Raw genomic sequence first — 18362 nt, 5'->3', positions numbered from 1 at the left:
GGAATGGCAGGGAAGGGAGTGTAATGTTCCTCCTGCAGGATGTTTGAGGTGAGGGATGCAGTTAGTGTCCCTGCTGATTTTACCTGCAGGAAGTGCTGCCATCTCCAGCTCCTCCAAGACCGAGTTAGGGAACTGGAGCTGGAGTTGGAAGAACTTCGGATCATTCGGGAGGCAGAAGGGGTCATAGATAGCAGCTTCAGGGAATTAGTTACACCAAAGATTGGAGATAGGTGGGTAACTGTAAGAGGGACTGGGAAAAAGCAGTCAGTGCAGGGATCCCCTGCGGTCGTTCCCCTGAGAAACAAGTATACCGCTTTGGATACTTGTGGGGGGGACGACTAAGCCATGGGGTACGGGCCTCTGGCACGGAGTCTGTCCCTGTGGCTCAGAAGGGAAGGGGGGAGAGGAGCAGAGCATTAGTAATTGGGGACTCTATAGTCAGGGGCACAGACAGGAGATTTTGTGGGAGCGTGAGAGACTCACGTTTGGTATGTTGCCTCCCAGGTGCAAGGGTACGTGATGTCTCGGATCGTGTTTTCCGGGTCCTTAAGGGGGAGGGGGAGCAGCCCCAAGTCGTGGTCCACATTGGCACTAACGACATAGGTAGGAAAGGGGACAAGGATGTCAGGCAGGCTTTCAGGGAGCTAGGATGGAAGCTCAGAACTAGAACAAACAGAGTTGTTATCTCTGGGTTGTTGCCCGTGCCACGTGATAGCGAGATGAGGAATAGGGAGAGAGAGCATTTAAACACGTGGCTACAGGGATGGTGCAGGTGTGAGGGATTCAGATTTCTGGATAACTGGGGCTCTTTCTGGGAAAGGTGGGACCTCTACAGACAGGATGGTCTACATCTGAACCTGAGGGGCACAAATATCCTGGGGGGGGAGATTTGTTAGTGCTCTTTGGGGGGGTTTAAACTAATGCAGCAGGGGCATGGGAACCTGGGTTGTAGTTTTAGGGTAAGGGAGAATGAGAGTATAGAGGTCAGGAGCACAGATTTGACATCGCAGGAGGGGGCCAGTGTTCAGGTAGGTGGTTTGAAGTGTGTCTACTTCAATGCCAGGAGTATACGAAACAAGGTAGGGGAACTGGCAGCATGGGTTGGTACCTGGGACTTCGATGTTGTGGCCATTTCGGAGACATGGATAGAGCAGGGACAGGAATGGATGTTGCAGGTTCCGGGGTTTAGGTGTTTTAGTAAGCTCAGAGAAGGAGGCAAAAGAGGGGGAGGTGTGGCGCTGCTAGTCAAGAGCAGTATTACGGTGGCGGAGAGGATGCTAGAAGGGGACTCTTCTTCCGAGGTAGTATGGGCTGAAGTTAGAAACAGGAAAGGAGAGGTCACCCTGTTGGGAGTTTTTTATAGGCCTCCTAATAGTTCTAGGGATGTAGAGGAAAGGATGGCAAAGATGATTCTGGATATGAGCGAAAGTAACAGGGTAGTTATTATGGGAGACTTTAACTTTCCAAATATTGACTGGAAAAGATATAGTTTGAGTACAATAGATGGGTCGTTTTTTGTACAGTGTGTGCAGGAGGGTTTCCTGAAACAATATGTTGAGAGGCCAACAAGAGGCGAGGCCACGTTGGATTTGGTTTTGGGTAATGAACCAGGCCAGGTGTTGGATTTGGAGGTAGGAGAGCACTTTGGGGACAGTGACCACAATTCAGTGACGTTTACGTTAATGATGGAAAGGGATAAGTATACACTGCAGGGCAAGAGTTATAGCTGGGGGAAGGGCAATTATGATGCCATTAGACGTGACTTGGGGGGGATAAGGTGGAGAAGTAGGCTGCTAGTGTTGGGCACACTGGATAAGTGGGGCTTGTTCAAGGATCAGCTACTGCGTGTTCTTAATAAGTATGTACCGGTCAGACAGGGAGGAAGGCGTCGAGCGAGGGAACCGTGGTTTACCAAGGAAGTGGAATCTCTTGTTAAGAGGAAGAAGGAGGCCTATGTGAAGATGAAGTGTGAAGTTTCGGTTGGGGCAATGGATAGTTACAAGGTAGCGAGGAAGGATCTAAAGAGAGAGCTAAGACGAGCAAGGAGGGGACATGAGAAGTATTTGGCAGGAAGGATCAAGGAAAACCCAAAAGCTTTCTATAGGTATGTCAGGAATAAGCGAATGACTAGGGAAAGAGTAGGACCAGTCAAGGACAGGGATGGGAAATTGTGTGTGGAGTCTGAAGAGATAGGCGAGATACTAAATGAATATTTTTCGTCAGTATTCACTCAGGAAAAAGATAATGTTGTGGAGGAGAATGCTGAGCCCCAGGCTAATAGAATAGATGGCATTGAGGTACGTAGGGAAGAGGTGTTGGCAATTCTGGACAGGCTGAAAATAGATAAGTCCCCGGGACCTGATGGGATTTATCCTAGGATTCTCTGGGAGGTCAGGGAAGAGATTGCTGGACCTTTGGCTTTGATTTTTATGTCATCATTGGCTACAGGAATAGTGCCAGAGGACTGGAGGACAGCAAATGTGGTCCCTATGTTCAAAAAGGGGAGCAGAGACAACCCCGGCAACTATAGACCGGTGAGCCTCACGTCTGTAGTGGGTAAAGTCTTGGAGGGGATGAGAAGAGACAAGATTTATAATCATCTCGATAGGAATAATATGATCAGGGATAGTCAGCATGGCTTTGTGAAGGGTAGGTCATGCCTCACAAACATTATTGAGTTCTTTGAGAAGGTGACTGAACAGGTAGACGAGGGTAGAGCAGTTGATGTGGTGTATATGGATTTCAGCAAAGCGTTTGATAAGGTTCCCCACGGTAGGCTATTGCAAAAAATACGGAGGCTGGGGATTGAGGGTGATTTAGAGATGTGGATCAGAAATTGGCTAGCTGAAAGAAGACAGAGGGTGGTGGTTGATGGGAAATGTTCAGAATGGAGTACAGTCACAAGTGGAGTACCCCAAGGATCTGTTCTGGGGCCGTTGCTGTTTGTCATTTTTATCAATGACCTAGAGGAAGGCGCAGAAGGGTGGGTGAGTAAATTTGCAGACGATACTAAAGTCGGTGGTGTTGTCGATAGTGTGGAAGGATGTAGCAGGTTACAGAGGGATATAGATAAGCTGCAGAGCTGGGCTGAGAGGTGGCAAATGGAGTTTAATGTAGAGAAGTGTGAGGTGATTCACTTTGGAAGGAATAACAGGAATGCGGAATATTTGGCTAATGGTAAAGTTCTTGAAAGTGTGGATGAGCAGAGGGATCTAGGTGTCCATGTACATAGATCCCTGAAAGGTGCCACCCAGGTTGATAGGGTTGTGAAGAAGGCCTATGGAGTGTTGGCCTTTATTGGTAGAGGGATTGAGTTCTGGAGTCGGGAGGTCATGTTGCAGCTGTACAGAACTCTGGTACGGCCGCATTTGGAGTATTGCGTACAGTTCTGGTCACCGCATTATAGGAAGGACGTGGAGGCTTTGGAGTGGGTGCAGAGGAGATTTACCAGGATGTTGCCTGGTATGGAGGGAAAATCTTATGAGGAAAGGCTGATGGACTTGAGGTTGTTTTCGTTGGAGAGAAGAAGGTTAAGAGGAGACTTAATAGAGGCATACAAAATGATCAGGGGGTTGGATAGGGTGGACAGTGAGAGCCTTCTCCCGCGGATGGATATGGCTGGCACGAGGGGACATAACTTTAAACTGAGGGGTAATAGATATAGGACAGAGGTCAGAGGTAGGTTCTTTACGCAAAGAGTAGTGAGGCCGTGGAATGCCCTACCTGCTACAGTAGTGAACTCGCCAACATTGAGGGCATTTAAAAGTTTATTGGATAAACATGGATGATAATGGCATAGTGTAGGTTAGATGGCTTTTGTTTCGGTGCAACATTGTGGGCCTAAGGGCCTGTACTGCGCTGTATTGTTCTATATGTTCTATGTTTCACCCCCCACACCCTTATGACCGGACGACCCATGAAAGGAACTGAATATTTATTAGGACTTGATTTGGCCAGCCCTAGTCACCGCCCTCACCCACGAAAAAGCAGTCCAAAGGTAATGGAAAATGTCAAGGCAGCCCAGCTCGCTGCAGCTGTACGACTAGGCGCTAGGAAAAAGCAGAGTCAGGCCTGCTTTGATAAAACAGTACACCCAGTAGAGTATACAGTCGATTAGCAGGTGATGGTTTCCCTATATAACCCTGGTTCATTCCTCTCCCCTAAATTTGCAAGACCCTACTCGATTTCAGATAAAGTAAGCCCCTCGGTAAATAAAATAACGTATCCTAATGGAAAGTCAGGATGGTTTCATATCAACCAACTTAAGGTTTATGGAACCCAGTGCAGCCACTCACACCACGTCTCCCTGGCAATAGCAGATGATTTACGCCCCCCCCCCACTGACAACCTAGTCCGACCCTCCCCCAGCCAGGACAGCACATCCACAGACCCGACCTTCCACCTTAAATGCGACAGCGCTCCAGACTTGTTTGAAATCAACGACCAATGGCACAACAGCCCAGGCCCAGTCGCTCCAGCCCCAGGAACCCCGACCAAGATATGTTTGGCCCCTCATACCCCCTTTCATTGCCACAACCAGAACCACCGCCATACGATAGAAATTTTCCCTTTGCAGCTACCGCCCCTTCTGACCAAAGAATTCCCCATTGGCACCGCGATAACTCTTGTCGGTTGGTACGGAACGACGATTCGGATCCCACAACAGCCCACGGCACGAAAACGCCAGACACGAGTTTGGCAACCGGGAGATGGTGATGACTGAGTCTGACTCCAGTTATGGTAACCCTTTTACGGTGCTTTTTGATATGTAACCCTGAGGTATCCAGATGATGAGAAAAAGGAACCGATTGAGATTTACGGTGTCCTATTTTCTGATGGAGCCTGCCCACCTTTATTTCTCAAATTTCTTGATACACTTTCTTCTTCCGGTCTCGGATGTTTCATTAATGTCATCCGTCCACTAAATTTCTTGATGCAGTCATGATTACTCGTCTGCACATTCTCGGAGTCCATATGTTACAAACTCTTTCCGCTCGTGTATGGTCACCCAGGCAATGGAGTAACGGCACTGATCACTGCCCTACCCGGGGATTCCACCCATTCTTGCCCTGCCGCAGCTCATACGCACCCCAAGTTCCCATCACTGATTTGGAATTTTTGTTTAAAAATTCTTTACTGTCTCTGGCAGGTCTTTGTTTCCCCTGATCTGGGGCGGCATTCTCCGACCCCCCGCCGGGTCAGAGAATCGCCGGGGGCTGGCGTGAATCCCGCCCCCGCCGGTTGCCGAAGTCCCCGGCACCGGATATTCGGCGGTGGCGGGAATCGCGCCGCGCCGGTTGGCGGCCCCCCCCCCCCCCGCCCCCCCGCTCGATTCTCCGGCCCAGAGTCCCGCCGATAAATTGTCTTTCCCGCCGGCGTAAATTAAATCACCTACCTTACCGGCGGGACAAGGCGGCGTGGGCGGGCTCCGGGGCCCTGGGGGGGGGGGGGGGGGGAAATGGCACGGGGCGATCTGACCCCGGGGGGTGCCCCCACGGTTGCCTGGCCCGCGATCAGGGCCTACTGATCCGCGGGCGGGCCTGTGCCGTGGGGGCACTCTTTCCCTTCCGCCTCCGCCACGGTCTCCACCATGGCGGAGGGGGAAGAGACTCCCTCCACTGCGCATGCGTGGGAAACTGTCAGCGGCTGCTGACGCTCCCGCGCATGCGCCACCCGGAGATGTCATTTCCGCGCCAGCTGGCGGGACACCAAAGGCCATTTCCGCCAGCTGACGGGGCGGAAATTCCTCCGGCGTCGGCCTAGCCCCTCAATGTTGGGGCTCGGCCCCTAAAGATGCGGAGAATTCCGCACCTTTGGGGCGGCGCGATGCCCGTCTGATTGGCGCCGTTTTGGGCGCCAGTCGGCGGACATTGCGTCGTTTCCAGAGAATTTCGCCCCTGTTCTTTTTTGCGTGTGGTTTAACGAATGCTCTTTGTCACAGTCTCTGCAACCAACTTTGGTTTCCGGCGACCCTTTGGTCGCTAACCCCAACTGCTATTTACATATTCAACACACTTGTTTGAAACAAAATTTGCTGCTATTACGAAAACTACCTCAGCGCTGGACGGAGTTGTCCTCCCACTCAACGCATCGACCACAAGCTGCACTTTAAAACAATGTTCTTTTCAGGGGCGTCATTCTCCGACCCCCCAGAGGGTCGGAGAATGGCCATTGGCCGCCGTGAATCCCGCCCCCGCCGGTTTGCCGAAGTCTCCGAAGGGAGAAAAGTCGGCGGGGCGTTAATGTCGCCGCTGCCGTCGGAGAATGTCACGGGTCTGCGCAAGGCAGCCGATTTTCGGCCTGCCGATATTCTCCCTTCCGGATGGGCCGAAGTCCCGTCGACGTGATGACCGTTCACGTCAACGTAAATTAAACCTCCTTTTCATCGGCATGACCCTGTGCTCCAGGTTTCACGCCGACCAGCGTGGAGGTGAGTGACGGCCTGGGGGGTTGGGTCTGGGCAGGCGATGGCGTGGCCGCAGTCTGAATGCGTGAGGTGGGGTGTGTCTCGGGTTGTGTGTGTGCGCGTGGCGGGGGGGGGGGGGGGGGTTAGAGTAGGCTGGGCTCCGGGGGAGTGCCGGGAGGGGGTCCGTGCCGGGGAGGGGATGGGTCAGTGCCAGGGAGGTGGATGGGGGGGGGTCCGTGCCGGGGTGGAGGTTGGGGGGGGGGGGGTCCGTGCCGGGGTGGAAGTTGGGGGGGGGGGGGGGGGGGGGAGGTCCGTGCCGGGGAGGGGTATGGGGGGGGGGGGGTCCGTGCCGGGGTGGAGGGGGTCCGTGCCGTGGAGGGGGATGGGGGGGGGGGGGGGGGAGGTCCGTGCCGGGGTGGAGGTTGGGAGGGGTCCATGCCGGGGAGGGGGATGGGGGGGTCCGTGCCAGGGTGGAGGTTTGGGGGGGGGGGGGGTCCGTGCCGGGGTGGAGGTTGGGTCGTGCCGGGGAGGGGGATCCGTGCCGGGGTGGAGGTTGGGGGGGGGTCCGTGCCGGGTGGTGGTTGGGGGGTGGTCCGGGCCGGGGAGGGGGATCCGTGCCGAGGTGGAGGTTCGGGGGGGTCCGTGCCGGGGAGGGGGATGCGAGGACAAGTGAGTTGGTTCACCTGGCCAGGAGCCAGCCTCCAACAGTTGGACCCATGCGGTCCATGCACCTGGCTGGGTGGAGGAGGGGATATGGGCAATGATGACATGTCGTCGTTCCCCTCCCCCCCCACCAGGCAGTCATGTTTTCCGATCATCCAGCGATGTTGGCCGCCGTGGCGGCAGCCGCTCATGTCTATGTTGCCCTGGATGAGGAGGAGGAGGAGGAGCGTGCCAGAGAGGCGGCGCAGGCTGCCGCAGAGGGACACGCGGCAGCCGCCCAGGCTGGAGGGACACCTGACCGACAGGACGAGGGGGGGGGGGGGGGGGGGGAAGGACGTCGCGGCCCCACGGCAACGGAGGCACCCGAGGGCGCCCTATGTGTACCGGCCCCGGCAGTCATACCAGGACCTCACGGACCGGGAATGCAGGAGGAGACTCCGGATGAGGCGGCAAACCGTGGCACACATCTGCCACCTGCTGGCACACCTGTCACCGCGTGGCACTGGCGGGGGACACCCTCTCCCCGTGTCCGTCAAGGTTACGGTGGCCCTGAACTTTTATGCAACGGGGTCATTCCAGGCACCGAGTGGGGACCTGTCCGGCAATCGCAGACATCGGTGCAGTGACAGATGCCCTATATGCCATGGCGCACCGCTACATCTGCTTCCCAGTGGACCGGGCCAGCCAAGGTGCCCGGGCCGTGGGCTTCTCTGCCGTGGCCGGGTTCCCCATGGTCCAGGGCGCGATCGATGGGATGCACGTCGCCGTGCGGTCACCTGCAGATAACAGGGCCGTGTTCACCAATAGGAAGGGGACCTATTAGATGAACATACAGGTGGTCTGCGACCACCGCATGATGATCCTGCACGTCTTCTCCCGTTACCCAGGCAGTGTACACGACTCATACGTGTTGTCGCGGTCATCCATCCCCGGCATGTACGAGGGACGCCATCCCCGGCTGAGGGGCTGGTTGCTGGGCGACAGGGGCTACCCATTGCGATCGTGGCTGATGACGCCTATACGGAGGCCACGCAATGAGGCGGAGAACCGCTACAATGATGCCTATGTAGCGACAAGGGGAGTGATAGAGAGGTGCTTTGGCGTGCTGAAGATGCGTTTCAGGTGCCTGGACCTCTCTGGGGGCGCCCTCCAGTATCGGTCAGATAGGGTCGGCCGCATCATTGTGGTGTGCTGCGTCCTGCACAACATAGCCCAGCAGAGGGGTGATGTGCGGCAGGCAGAGGAGGGCGGAGTGGAGGAGCAGCAGGAAGAGGCGCAGTCCTCCCCAGATGAGGGGGATGGGGGGCAATGGTCAGGGCAGACGGGCTAGACACAGGCGGGTGGCTGTCCACCGTTACCGGCTGGCCCAGCGGGCACGGGACAGACTGATAGCCGCCCGCTTCACTGACTAGATGGGCGTGGGAATCGGGTAGTATGGCCACAGACCGCACACCATGGCAACAGCCGACAATCCACCCCCCCCCCCCCCCCCCCACCCATCCAGCACCCTCACCCCCCTCCCCAACCCCACCCGCATGCACACCACCCCCCCCCCCCCTCCCCCCATTGCCGATCCACCTGCGGCACAACGGGCCGGGCTCACACAGTTGCGGGTGGACGCGTGTCTATTGCAGGCCATGGAGGATGATGACAACCCGCCCTGCGGTGAGCTCCTGGCTCTACATCGTTGGACTATGTCTGACCCATGGCCAGAGTACCATCATCCACCCGGACCATCCCTGCATGCGGCTGTGACACTGCAGCGCACGGTCCCGTCCTCTGCCCGGGGGATGTTGATGGCGGCCCAGGGGGAAGGGGGCAGACTCACCTGGGGCTGAGGTAAGACCACCCCTCACACACACACTTGCGCTCAACGTACATGACACCCCCGCACGCTTTGGACAGAGCACAAAGGCAGCTTCTGTAGGTGTAACATTGACTTTAATAACCAAAGGAGTTCATGCACGTGCCCTAGCCCCCAAAACTCATCTGTGCCCTGCACCCGTGCCAACTTACTCAGTGTCTAATTGTTTGGCCTTACGGGCCCTTTGACTACGTCTACGTGGTTCCCCAGATGGTACAGCAGAACTGGAGGTGGACTCCTGTGATTCCTGCCCTCTGACACTGGATCCCTTTGGCGGCCGTTTCCTAGGGCGTCCTGGCCTAGATGGGCCAGGCTGCGGCCCGAGCGACTGGGATGGAGAGCTGCCAGCCTGACCTGCCCGTTGCCCACCCGATGCACCTGGGACGGAGGGGGGGGGGGTCCGAGGTGTCGCGGTGTACCGGGACCTCCCCTACAGGGGGAGCCGGGACGGACCACACCACCTCCTCCTCCCTCGGGGTGCCCAATGGCCCCCAGGCCTCTACATGGGTGGGGGATGCGAACGGACTGGCCATCCGACGCGCCCCCGACATCTGGCGCTGCCAGTCCTGGAGGCCCGTGCTGGTATCGACAGGGGTCTGCAGGTTTGCAGCCATGGAGCCCAGGGGGTTGGCAAACCCTGTCTGTGACAGTGCGACGCCGGCTCGCACATGGCCACTGGCGCCGATGCCCTCAGCGATGGCCTGCAGAGACTGGGCCATGGCCTGCAGAGACTGGGCCATGGCCTGCAGAGACTGGGCCATGGCCTGCAGAGACTGGGCCATGGCCTGCAGAGAGTGGGCCATGGCCTGCAGAGAGTGGGCCATGGCCTGCAGAGACTGGGCCATGGCCTGCAGAGACTGGGCCATGGCCTGCAGAGACTGGGCTATGGCGTTGAGCGCCTCTGCCATCTGGCGCTGGCTCATGGCCTGTGAGAGGGCAGCCATTTCCTGGGCCACAGACGCCGCCTGCACGGAAAGCCCCAGGCCTCGCAAACCGTTCCCCATGTCTGACACCGTCGCACCCATTGCCTCCACCGCGGACGCCACCCGTGCGGTGTCAGCTTGGGTGGCACGCATGACCGGCACCACTCCCAGCTCCTGGACGCGGGTGGACTCCTCCACCTGCGACTGCAGCCGCCGCAAGCCGCCCGTCACCCTCTTCGCTCGTCTCCGGGTCGGTGGTTGCATCGGATCTATGTGTGGGTGTGGTAACTCCAGGAACCCGGGATCCATCTGGGCGGCAGATGTTCGCTTGGGCTGGGCTGCCCTCCGACCGCCCGGCCCCTCTGCTGCTCCTACCTCCACCTGCTGTACCGGGACGGCTGTGTTGTGTGCACCAGTGAGTGTACCAGACGCCTCATCACTAAAGTGCCCAACCGAGGTGAGTGTTTCTGCGATGGTGGAGGGTGTTGGTGACAGCAGTGGCATTGTGTCGTGCTCTTCGCCCCACTCTGAGTCCATGGCACTTTGGGGTGGGGGTTCGTCTCCACCCATCCACTCTGAGTCACTATCCGGTATTTCGTCTTCCTGGGTAGTGCTGTCCCGGGTAGGGATGTCCTGGGCAGTGGTGTCCGGGGCAGTGGTGTCCGGGGCAGTGGTGTCCCGGGCAGTGGTGTCCCGGGCAGTGTCCCTGGCTCGGATGTGACGGGGGCCTGTGGCTGCCCCCCTCGTCGCTGGTTGGTCGCTCCCGCACGTGACGGGGGTGTCGTCTCCCTGTTGCTCCAGGTCTCTCCATCTCCCGTGGCCTCCGAGGGGCATCCTGCGGGCGTCGCATGCTGGAGGGTGCAGGTCTCTCCGTCTCCCGTGGTGTGCGAGGGGCATCCTGCGGGCGTCGCATGCTGGAGGGTTCGTGTCTCTCCGTCTCCCGTGGCCTCCGAGGGGCATCCTGCGGGCGTCGCATGCTGGAGGGTTCATGTCTCTCCGTCTCCCGTGGCCTCCGACGGGCATCCTGCGGGCGTCGCATGCTGGAGGGTTCGTGTCTCTCCGTCTCCCGTGGCCTCCGAGGGGCATCCTGCGGGCGTCGCATGCTGGAGGGTTCATGTCTCTCCGTCTCCCGTGGTCTCCGAGGGGCATCCTGCGGGCGTCGCATGCTGGAGGGTGCGGGTCTCTCCGTCTCCCGTGGTCTCCGAGGGGCATCCTGCGGGCGGTCTGCATCTGCGGGGATTGGTGCCTGGACGTTTGGTCCTGCGATACACAATGACGCATGCATGGTTAGACATCAGGCAGTGATCAGGTGATACGGGAGAGGGGGATATAGGGGAGGGGGGATATGGGGACGGGCTGTTGGTGGCTCACTTGCTCGTGGGGCCCCGACCTCTGCATCAGCAACCTCCCGGTCGTCAGGTCCGCCAGCCAGTTCCAGGGCCCTTTCCTCGTGTACGGTCAGTGGCCTCTCATCAGCGGGGCCTCCTCCAGTCCTCACATGCTCCCTATTGTTGTGTGCGTGCTTATCCTGTGGGGGGGGGGTAGGTGGCAGGGGTAAAAGGCAACAGTGTTAGGCAGGTATATGAATGCACGCCATCGGTTGCGCGTGCATTGCAGAGGTTAAGGTTAGGGCTGGATTCACTTGGGGATATGGGGGAGGGGGGATATGGGAGAAGGGGGGATATGGGGGAAGGGGGGATATGGGGGAGGGGGGATATGGGGGAGGGGGGATATGGGGGAGGGGGATATGGGGGAGATACGGGGGGGGATATGGGGAGGGGGGATATGGGGAGGGGGATAAGGGGGAGGGGGGATATGGGGGAGGGGGGATATGGGAGAGGGGGGATATGGGGGAGGGGGGATATGGGGGAGGGGGGGATATGGGGGAGGGGGGGATATGGGGGAGGGGGGATATGGGGGAGGGGGGATATGGGGGAGGGGGGGATATGGGGGAGGGGGGGATATGGGGGAGGGGGGATATGGGGGAGGGGGGATATGGGGGAGGGGGGATATGGGGGAGGGGGGGATATGGGGAGGATATGGGGGAAGGGGGGATATGGGGGATGGGGGTATATGGGGGAAGGGGGGATATGGGGGAGGGGGAGTATGGGGGATATGGGGGAGGGGGGATATGGGGGAGGGGGGATATGGGGGAGGGGGGATATGGGGGAGGGGGGATATGGGGGAGGGGGTATATGGGGGAGGGGGGATATGGGGGAAGGGGGGATATGGGGGAAGGGGGGGATATGGGGGAAGGGGGGATATGGGGGAAGGGGGGATATGGGGGATATGGGGGAGGGGGGATATGGGGAGGCTCACCCTGCCTGCTCTGACGAGGTCGTTCACCTTCTTGTGGCACTGGGTGCCTGTCCGTGGTGTCAGGGCCGCAGCGGTGACGGCCTCTGCCACTTCCCTCCAAAGACGCCGGCTGTGGCGTGGGGCAACTCTGCCGCCGTGCCCGGGATACAGGGCGTCCCTCCTCTGCTCCACCGCGTCCAGGAGCGCCTCCACATCCCGTGACTCGAACCTCGGGGCTGAACGGCAGCCAGCCATCCAGTCGGGTGTTCCGGTCGGGTGGGGGGGGAGCAGCGAGGCCTTATGAGCCGTCACGCCGTGCGGCGCGTATGACGCGGCACAGCGTGAATCACTGCGCAAGCGCGGATCCCGTTACATCGCTGCTAGCCCATTTCGGGCCGGAGACTTTCGACCCATTTTTCCGACGTGACGCAAGTCGGATTTGCGCCGTTTTTTGCGCCGATAACGGAGAATTTCGCCCCAGATGTCTTGGGCGAGATTCTCCGACCCCTCGCCGGGTCGGAGAATCGCCGGGGGCTGGCGTGAATCCCGCCCCCGCCGGTTGCCGAATTCTCCGGCACCCGATATTCGGCGGGGGCGGGAATCGCGCCGTGCCGGTTGGCGGGCCTTCCCACGCGATTCTCTGGCCTGGATGGGCCGAAGTCCCGCCGGCGTAGATTAAACCACCTACCTTACCGGCGGGACAAGGCGGCGCGGGCGGGCTCCGGGGTCCTGGGGGAGCGGGGCGATCTGGCCCCGGGGGGGTGCCCCCACGGTGGCCTGGCCCGCGATCAGGGCCCACCGAACCGCGGGCGGGCCTGTGCCGTGGGGGCACTCTTTCCCTTCCGCCTTCGCCACGGTCTCCACCATGGCGGTGGCGGAAGAGACTCCCTCCACTGCGCATGCGCAGGAATGCCGTCAGCGGCCACTGACGCTCCCGCGCATGCGCCGCCCGGAGATGTCAGTTCCGCACCAGCTGGCGGGGCACAAAAGGCCTTTTCCGCTAGCTGGCGGGGCGGAAATCAGTCCGGCGCCGGCCTAGCCCCTTAACGTTGGGGCTCGGCCCCCAAAGATGTGGAGAAACAGACAAACGAGATATTAAACAAAGGTAATAACAGATATTATGCTTGCACCCCCAGGAATATACGAGGATACAAGGAACAAAAAGACACGGTGAAGACTGAACTGATGACCTCCATCATGATACATTGTTGGATCACTACAGCTGCGCGCGTCGACAGCCCCTGTAACCCACACCACATTGGCCCCAAACACAACCATACCACACAATACCCCTAGCCCGGACACCACACCTTCCATGAAAATATACATTGACACCCCCACATGGTGCGAAAACATCGTAAAATGGTATTCCCTCTCATACACGGTAGAAGCCCTATTAGTTATTGCAATACTCTGCAGTGTCGTTCAGACACTTAAGACTTCGAAAATGGCGAAGGAGAGCCTCCTGCTCCCCAATATATACATTCCGAGCCCCTTTTGTCACGACTTCAACAGACCCCACACACTTTTTGAACCCTTTTCTGATAAATAAAGTTCGCGTTTCGGTAAATGTAATAAGTTAAGTAGGAAAGTGATGCTGCTATCGTTTAAAATTTTTGTACTGTAACACAAGTTCTTTTTGGTTATCAGCTAGCAGCATAAGTGTAGTTTAGGTAAGGAAAGTTGTTATAGTGCCCCTTTAGAATTTATGAATGGGTGATGTATTAAAAACTTGGGTAAATGCTCCAATACATAGTAGTATAGAACCTGACTTGACCAAGGGTACCCGGCACACCAAAGAATAGATGAAGGATCAGTATTGTGATCCACCACGCTTCGCGTTTAGGATCAAGTGGATGGACTGCAGCCATCAGGGATGTGCACATTAGGTGGGATATGCAAATTAAATGATGGGGAGACGGTGGGGTGGGCAGGGCAGTTAACCTGGGTAGTGTAGCCATCTGGGATGGCCACTTACAAAGGAAACATGGATACTTGCAAAGACTCAAGGGAAATATGGCCAATACAGGATTCAGGCAAACTCAGAGCTTAAATGTATATTTGCTAACAGAGAACCAGACAGTATCGAAACCCCTAGCCGATTTGCATTCTAATAGCCCATTTCCCCAGGACAAAGGACTGGTACTCAGGTATCAGATACAATTCCAGATACATTGGCACCACTCCCTTCACCCAGGAAGCCCAAACAGCCACGGTCAATGACCGCTCAGGACACACCGAGCCAACAAGGCACCTACCCCTTTATTGGCTCAAATCGAAGGCAGTAATCTAAGCCTGCCGAATTATTGGGTCCAAAGCTAAGGACTGCCCAAAAGAACGCGAAACCCCAAAGGATAAAGAGAGACACTGCCATGTGTTCGATCTCTTTTGGCCCTGGCACACCGGCACTCTCCGGCCTGGCCTATACCTGAAGCCAACTGCAGCACTACGACCAGAAGCAAGTTCAAGATCAACGATCGCTACCAGACGGATGAGACCAGCAGAACCGAAGTTACTTCTCAAGACCCAGCCACTCCAGATCCGAACAAAGGCCTTGTTCATCTGCCAAAGCCGGGAGCCTGAAGTTAAGTACAGGTTGTTGTAGCGTTAGGTATAATTTAGCTTGTCATGTTTTTATGTTGCATGTGTGAGTTAATCTTGTGTGTAAATAAACTATTATTGAACTTGAACTAACTGACTGGTTGTTGGGTCTTTGATCAATATCCGGTTGAACTTGTGGTGGTATCATCTGATACCTGGCGACTCTGAAAAGCAATATCACTCAGTATTAAAAAGGGCAACATTATGGGCGTCTCCGGTGCAAATTGGCAACAATAGAGTGCTCTTTTGGTGGAGACTCGATGGGTCAAATGGCCTCCTTCTGCACAGTAGGAATTCTACAATGGTGCCATCCTTTTAAGGGATGTTCTCTGAAGGGGTCATGTGACCCACTTGTCCAGTCAAGGACAGGAGTTTGCAATTCACTGGGATGTGTTGGGGCTTGTCCCAGCAGTTGGACCCTCGAGCTGAGTATTGAAAGACTGTTTTAAAGCACTCTATAATTGTTTATAATTGGAATAACAATGCTGTTTCTTGTAAGTTAACTGGTGGAGCTTATTCTTGAAGTTATTACATCATCACAAGCAGTTTGCTGTGACTAAGGATGCTATAAGTATATATTATCGTGACTAAGTAAATAATGACATTTCTGTTTTGAAACTTTTCTAGCTACCGTACACTGCAAAGAACGACTTCCAATCGGTGCGGCACTGCCATGGGAACTACATTGAAATCCGAACAAACAGACATACCCAAAAAATGGACATCAAGCAACAGTACCAAATAACTTGCACTGTATTAGATTCGTTCTGCAAACTGAAACTGTGGACACTTGGTAATTATAAGCAGCTATCAATGCGCTAATTCCATTGGCAACTTGGGACAAAGGATATACAGATAAGCACATGGTGGCATTGGTTGAGAAAACTGCTTTGGAATGGAACTCTCTTTTTCAAGCTTGCACAATTATGTCAAGAGGAGTTTCTCTACAACTTTGGATGCGAATAATCCCCATTCCACAAAAGTTGGGAACTCTTGGTCGGAAGGGTGAGTGCCAAGGGCCTGGAATGTTAAAGAATCCCGAGGGCTTGGGGAAAAGATGGAAACTGGATATGGGGAGAGAGATAGAGAATAATTTCCCTAAAGTATGAGTTAAGGGGCTCAGCAGGGGAGTTTGAGAAAAGTTGGGAAATACAAACAAAGAACAAAGAAATGTGCAGCACAGGAACAGGCCCTTCAGCCCTCCAAGCCCGTGCCGACCATGCTGCCCGACTAAACTACAATCTTCTACACTTCCTGGGTCCGTATTCCTCTATTCCCATCCTATTCATGTATTTGTCAAGATGCCCCTTAAATGTCACTATCGTCCCTGCTTCCACCACCTCCTCCGGTAGCGAGTTCCAGGCACCCACTACCCTCTGTGTAAAAAATTTGCCTCGTACATCTACTCTAAACCTTGCCCCTCGCACCTTAAACCTATGCCCCCTAGTAATTGACCCCTCTACCCTGGGGAAAAGCCTCTGACTATCCACTCTGTCTATGCCCCTCATAATTTTGTAGACCTCTATCAGGTCGCCCCTCAACCTCCTTCGTTCCAGTGAGAACAAACCGAGTTTATTCAACCGCTCCTCATGGCTAATGCCCTCCATACCAGGCAACATTCTGGTAAATCTCTTCTGCACCCTCTCTAAAGCCTCCACATCCTTCTGGTAGTGTGGCGACCAGAATTGAACACTATACTCCAAGTGTGGCCTAACTAAGGTTCTATACAGCTGCAACATGACTTGCCAATTCTTATACTCAATGCCCCGGCCAATGAAGGCAAGCATGCCTTCTTGACTACCTTCTCCACCTGTGTTGCCCCTTTCAGTGACCTGTGGACCTGTACTCCTAGATCTCTCTGACTTTCAATACTCTTGAGGGTTCTACCATTCACCGTATATTCCCTACCTGCATTAGACCTTCCAAAATGCATTACCTCACATTTGTTTGTGACCGTGTTGGAGGAGTTATTTTCGCAGGGAGGTGGGTGATGGGGAGAGGAGGGAGTGAAAGAGGGGAAAAATCTGTACAGACTGTATAGTTGATTGTTGGGAAGTATGTTTCCCGGAGTGTTTGCTTGCTGTAACCTGCTTTGATACATGTTTGTAATAAAATACATTTTTTTTAAAAATGTGAATAATTTCCCTCCCCACATCTTTATATAATCTTTATTGTCACAAGTCGGCTTACATTAACACTACAATGAAGTTACTGTGAAAAGCCCCTAGTCGCCACATTCCGGCGCCTGTTCGGGTACACAGAGGGAGAATTCAGAATGTCCAAATTACCTAACAACACGTCTTTTGGGACCTGTGGGAGGAAACCGGAACACCCGGAGGAAACCCACGCACACACGGGAAGAACGTGCAGATTCCGCACAGACAGTGACACAAGCTGGGAATAAAACCTGGGACCCTGGGGCTGTGAAGTCATAGTGATAACCATTGTGCTACCGTGCTGCTCGGCTTCCACTCTTCACCCATACATGAGAGGCCTCTGGGTTTTTGAAACTTCTCACATAAAGCTGCTTCTGTGAAAGGGCAAATAAAGAATCTCAACTTCAGGGAACCTAACCCATATAGGGTAAATCCAATAACCTTTGCAGAAGTCACATAGTCTGATATCACATGGCCACATACCATATGAAAAACAGATAGCATCTGTTTTCTCTGTAAAATCCAAGCAGTAACTATCATTAGGAGCTCAATATTCTGACTGTATTAAGATACAACAGCAACTTACTTTATTTCATTCTCTATTTGCTGAAGTTCTCGGGTAAGTTTGCCCAACTCCTTTTTCTTCACTCTCACTTCTTCCTCTGCTGTGGCTTGTCTTGCTTTCTGATTATTTATCACTTTATTGCTTGCTTGTAGTTCATTGCTAAAATTTTCAATCAACTTCTCATTATAATACAAAAGGAAGAGATGCAACTGAGCCCTGCTTGCTTTCAGTTCTTCTATCAACATTTGGTAACGATCTGCCTATTCAAATCGCAAGAAAAATACAATATTTAGCGTGATACTTAAGTACTCGTTAAAAACTTCAGTGATCATTAACATATTTGCAAAGTGGTGAAACATATTACCAAAGTCGTGCAAAACATTTTAAGCAATGAAGTTTCATGTATTTACTTCTGGATCAAACATTACAAGGGGCAGATTTCAACAATTTAGTATCTGCCAGCCGGCAGCCCAATGATGATAACAGGAGGCTGAGTGCTGGGTATCATTAACTTATGCAACAGTAGGCACCAAACAAGCATCCTGACTTTGGGTGAAGATAATATTGGATGACCCAAAGGTTTATCTGGTTGGGGATTGGGCTTCACAATTTTGGAGTAGGTGGAATCTACCGTGGCATGGACCTACAATACCTTTTGAGATTGAGGAACACGACTGGCCCAATAAAAATAATTTTAGCATTTACTTTCTCAACCTCCTTCTGTTCCACAACATTTTTGGTCCAGTAGGTAGTTAAAATAGCAATTAAACCTTGGAACTTAATGACATTACTCAAAAGTAGCTGAGATAGTTTAGCACAATTAAAGTAAACATTTTAACTTCAGATATTATTTTCCAACCACAATCCAAAATTATTATTTCTAATT

The 18362-nt window shown here is 54.6% G+C and overlaps 1 protein-coding gene across 1 annotated transcript in view; it reads right to left on the bottom strand.

Annotated features, from left to right (window-relative positions):
- LOC140396240 (structural maintenance of chromosomes protein 1B-like) overlaps nucleotides 1-18362 on the bottom strand; it is a 367818-nt gene that overhangs the window by 309863 nt on the left and 39593 nt on the right. The window contains exon 5 of the mRNA XM_072484572.1: nucleotides 17498-17736. Within this exon, the coding sequence (XP_072340673.1) occupies nucleotides 17498-17736 (239 nt within the window). The remainder of the gene's footprint in view (nucleotides 1-17497; nucleotides 17737-18362) is intronic.

Source organism: Scyliorhinus torazame, chromosome 19, assembly GCF_047496885.1.
Source record: "Scyliorhinus torazame isolate Kashiwa2021f chromosome 19, sScyTor2.1, whole genome shotgun sequence".
Taxonomy (NCBI): Eukaryota; Metazoa; Chordata; class Chondrichthyes; order Carcharhiniformes; family Scyliorhinidae; genus Scyliorhinus; species Scyliorhinus torazame.
The sequence above is the reverse complement of the archived record's forward strand: the minus strand, read 5'-3'. Positions and strand labels throughout refer to the sequence as shown.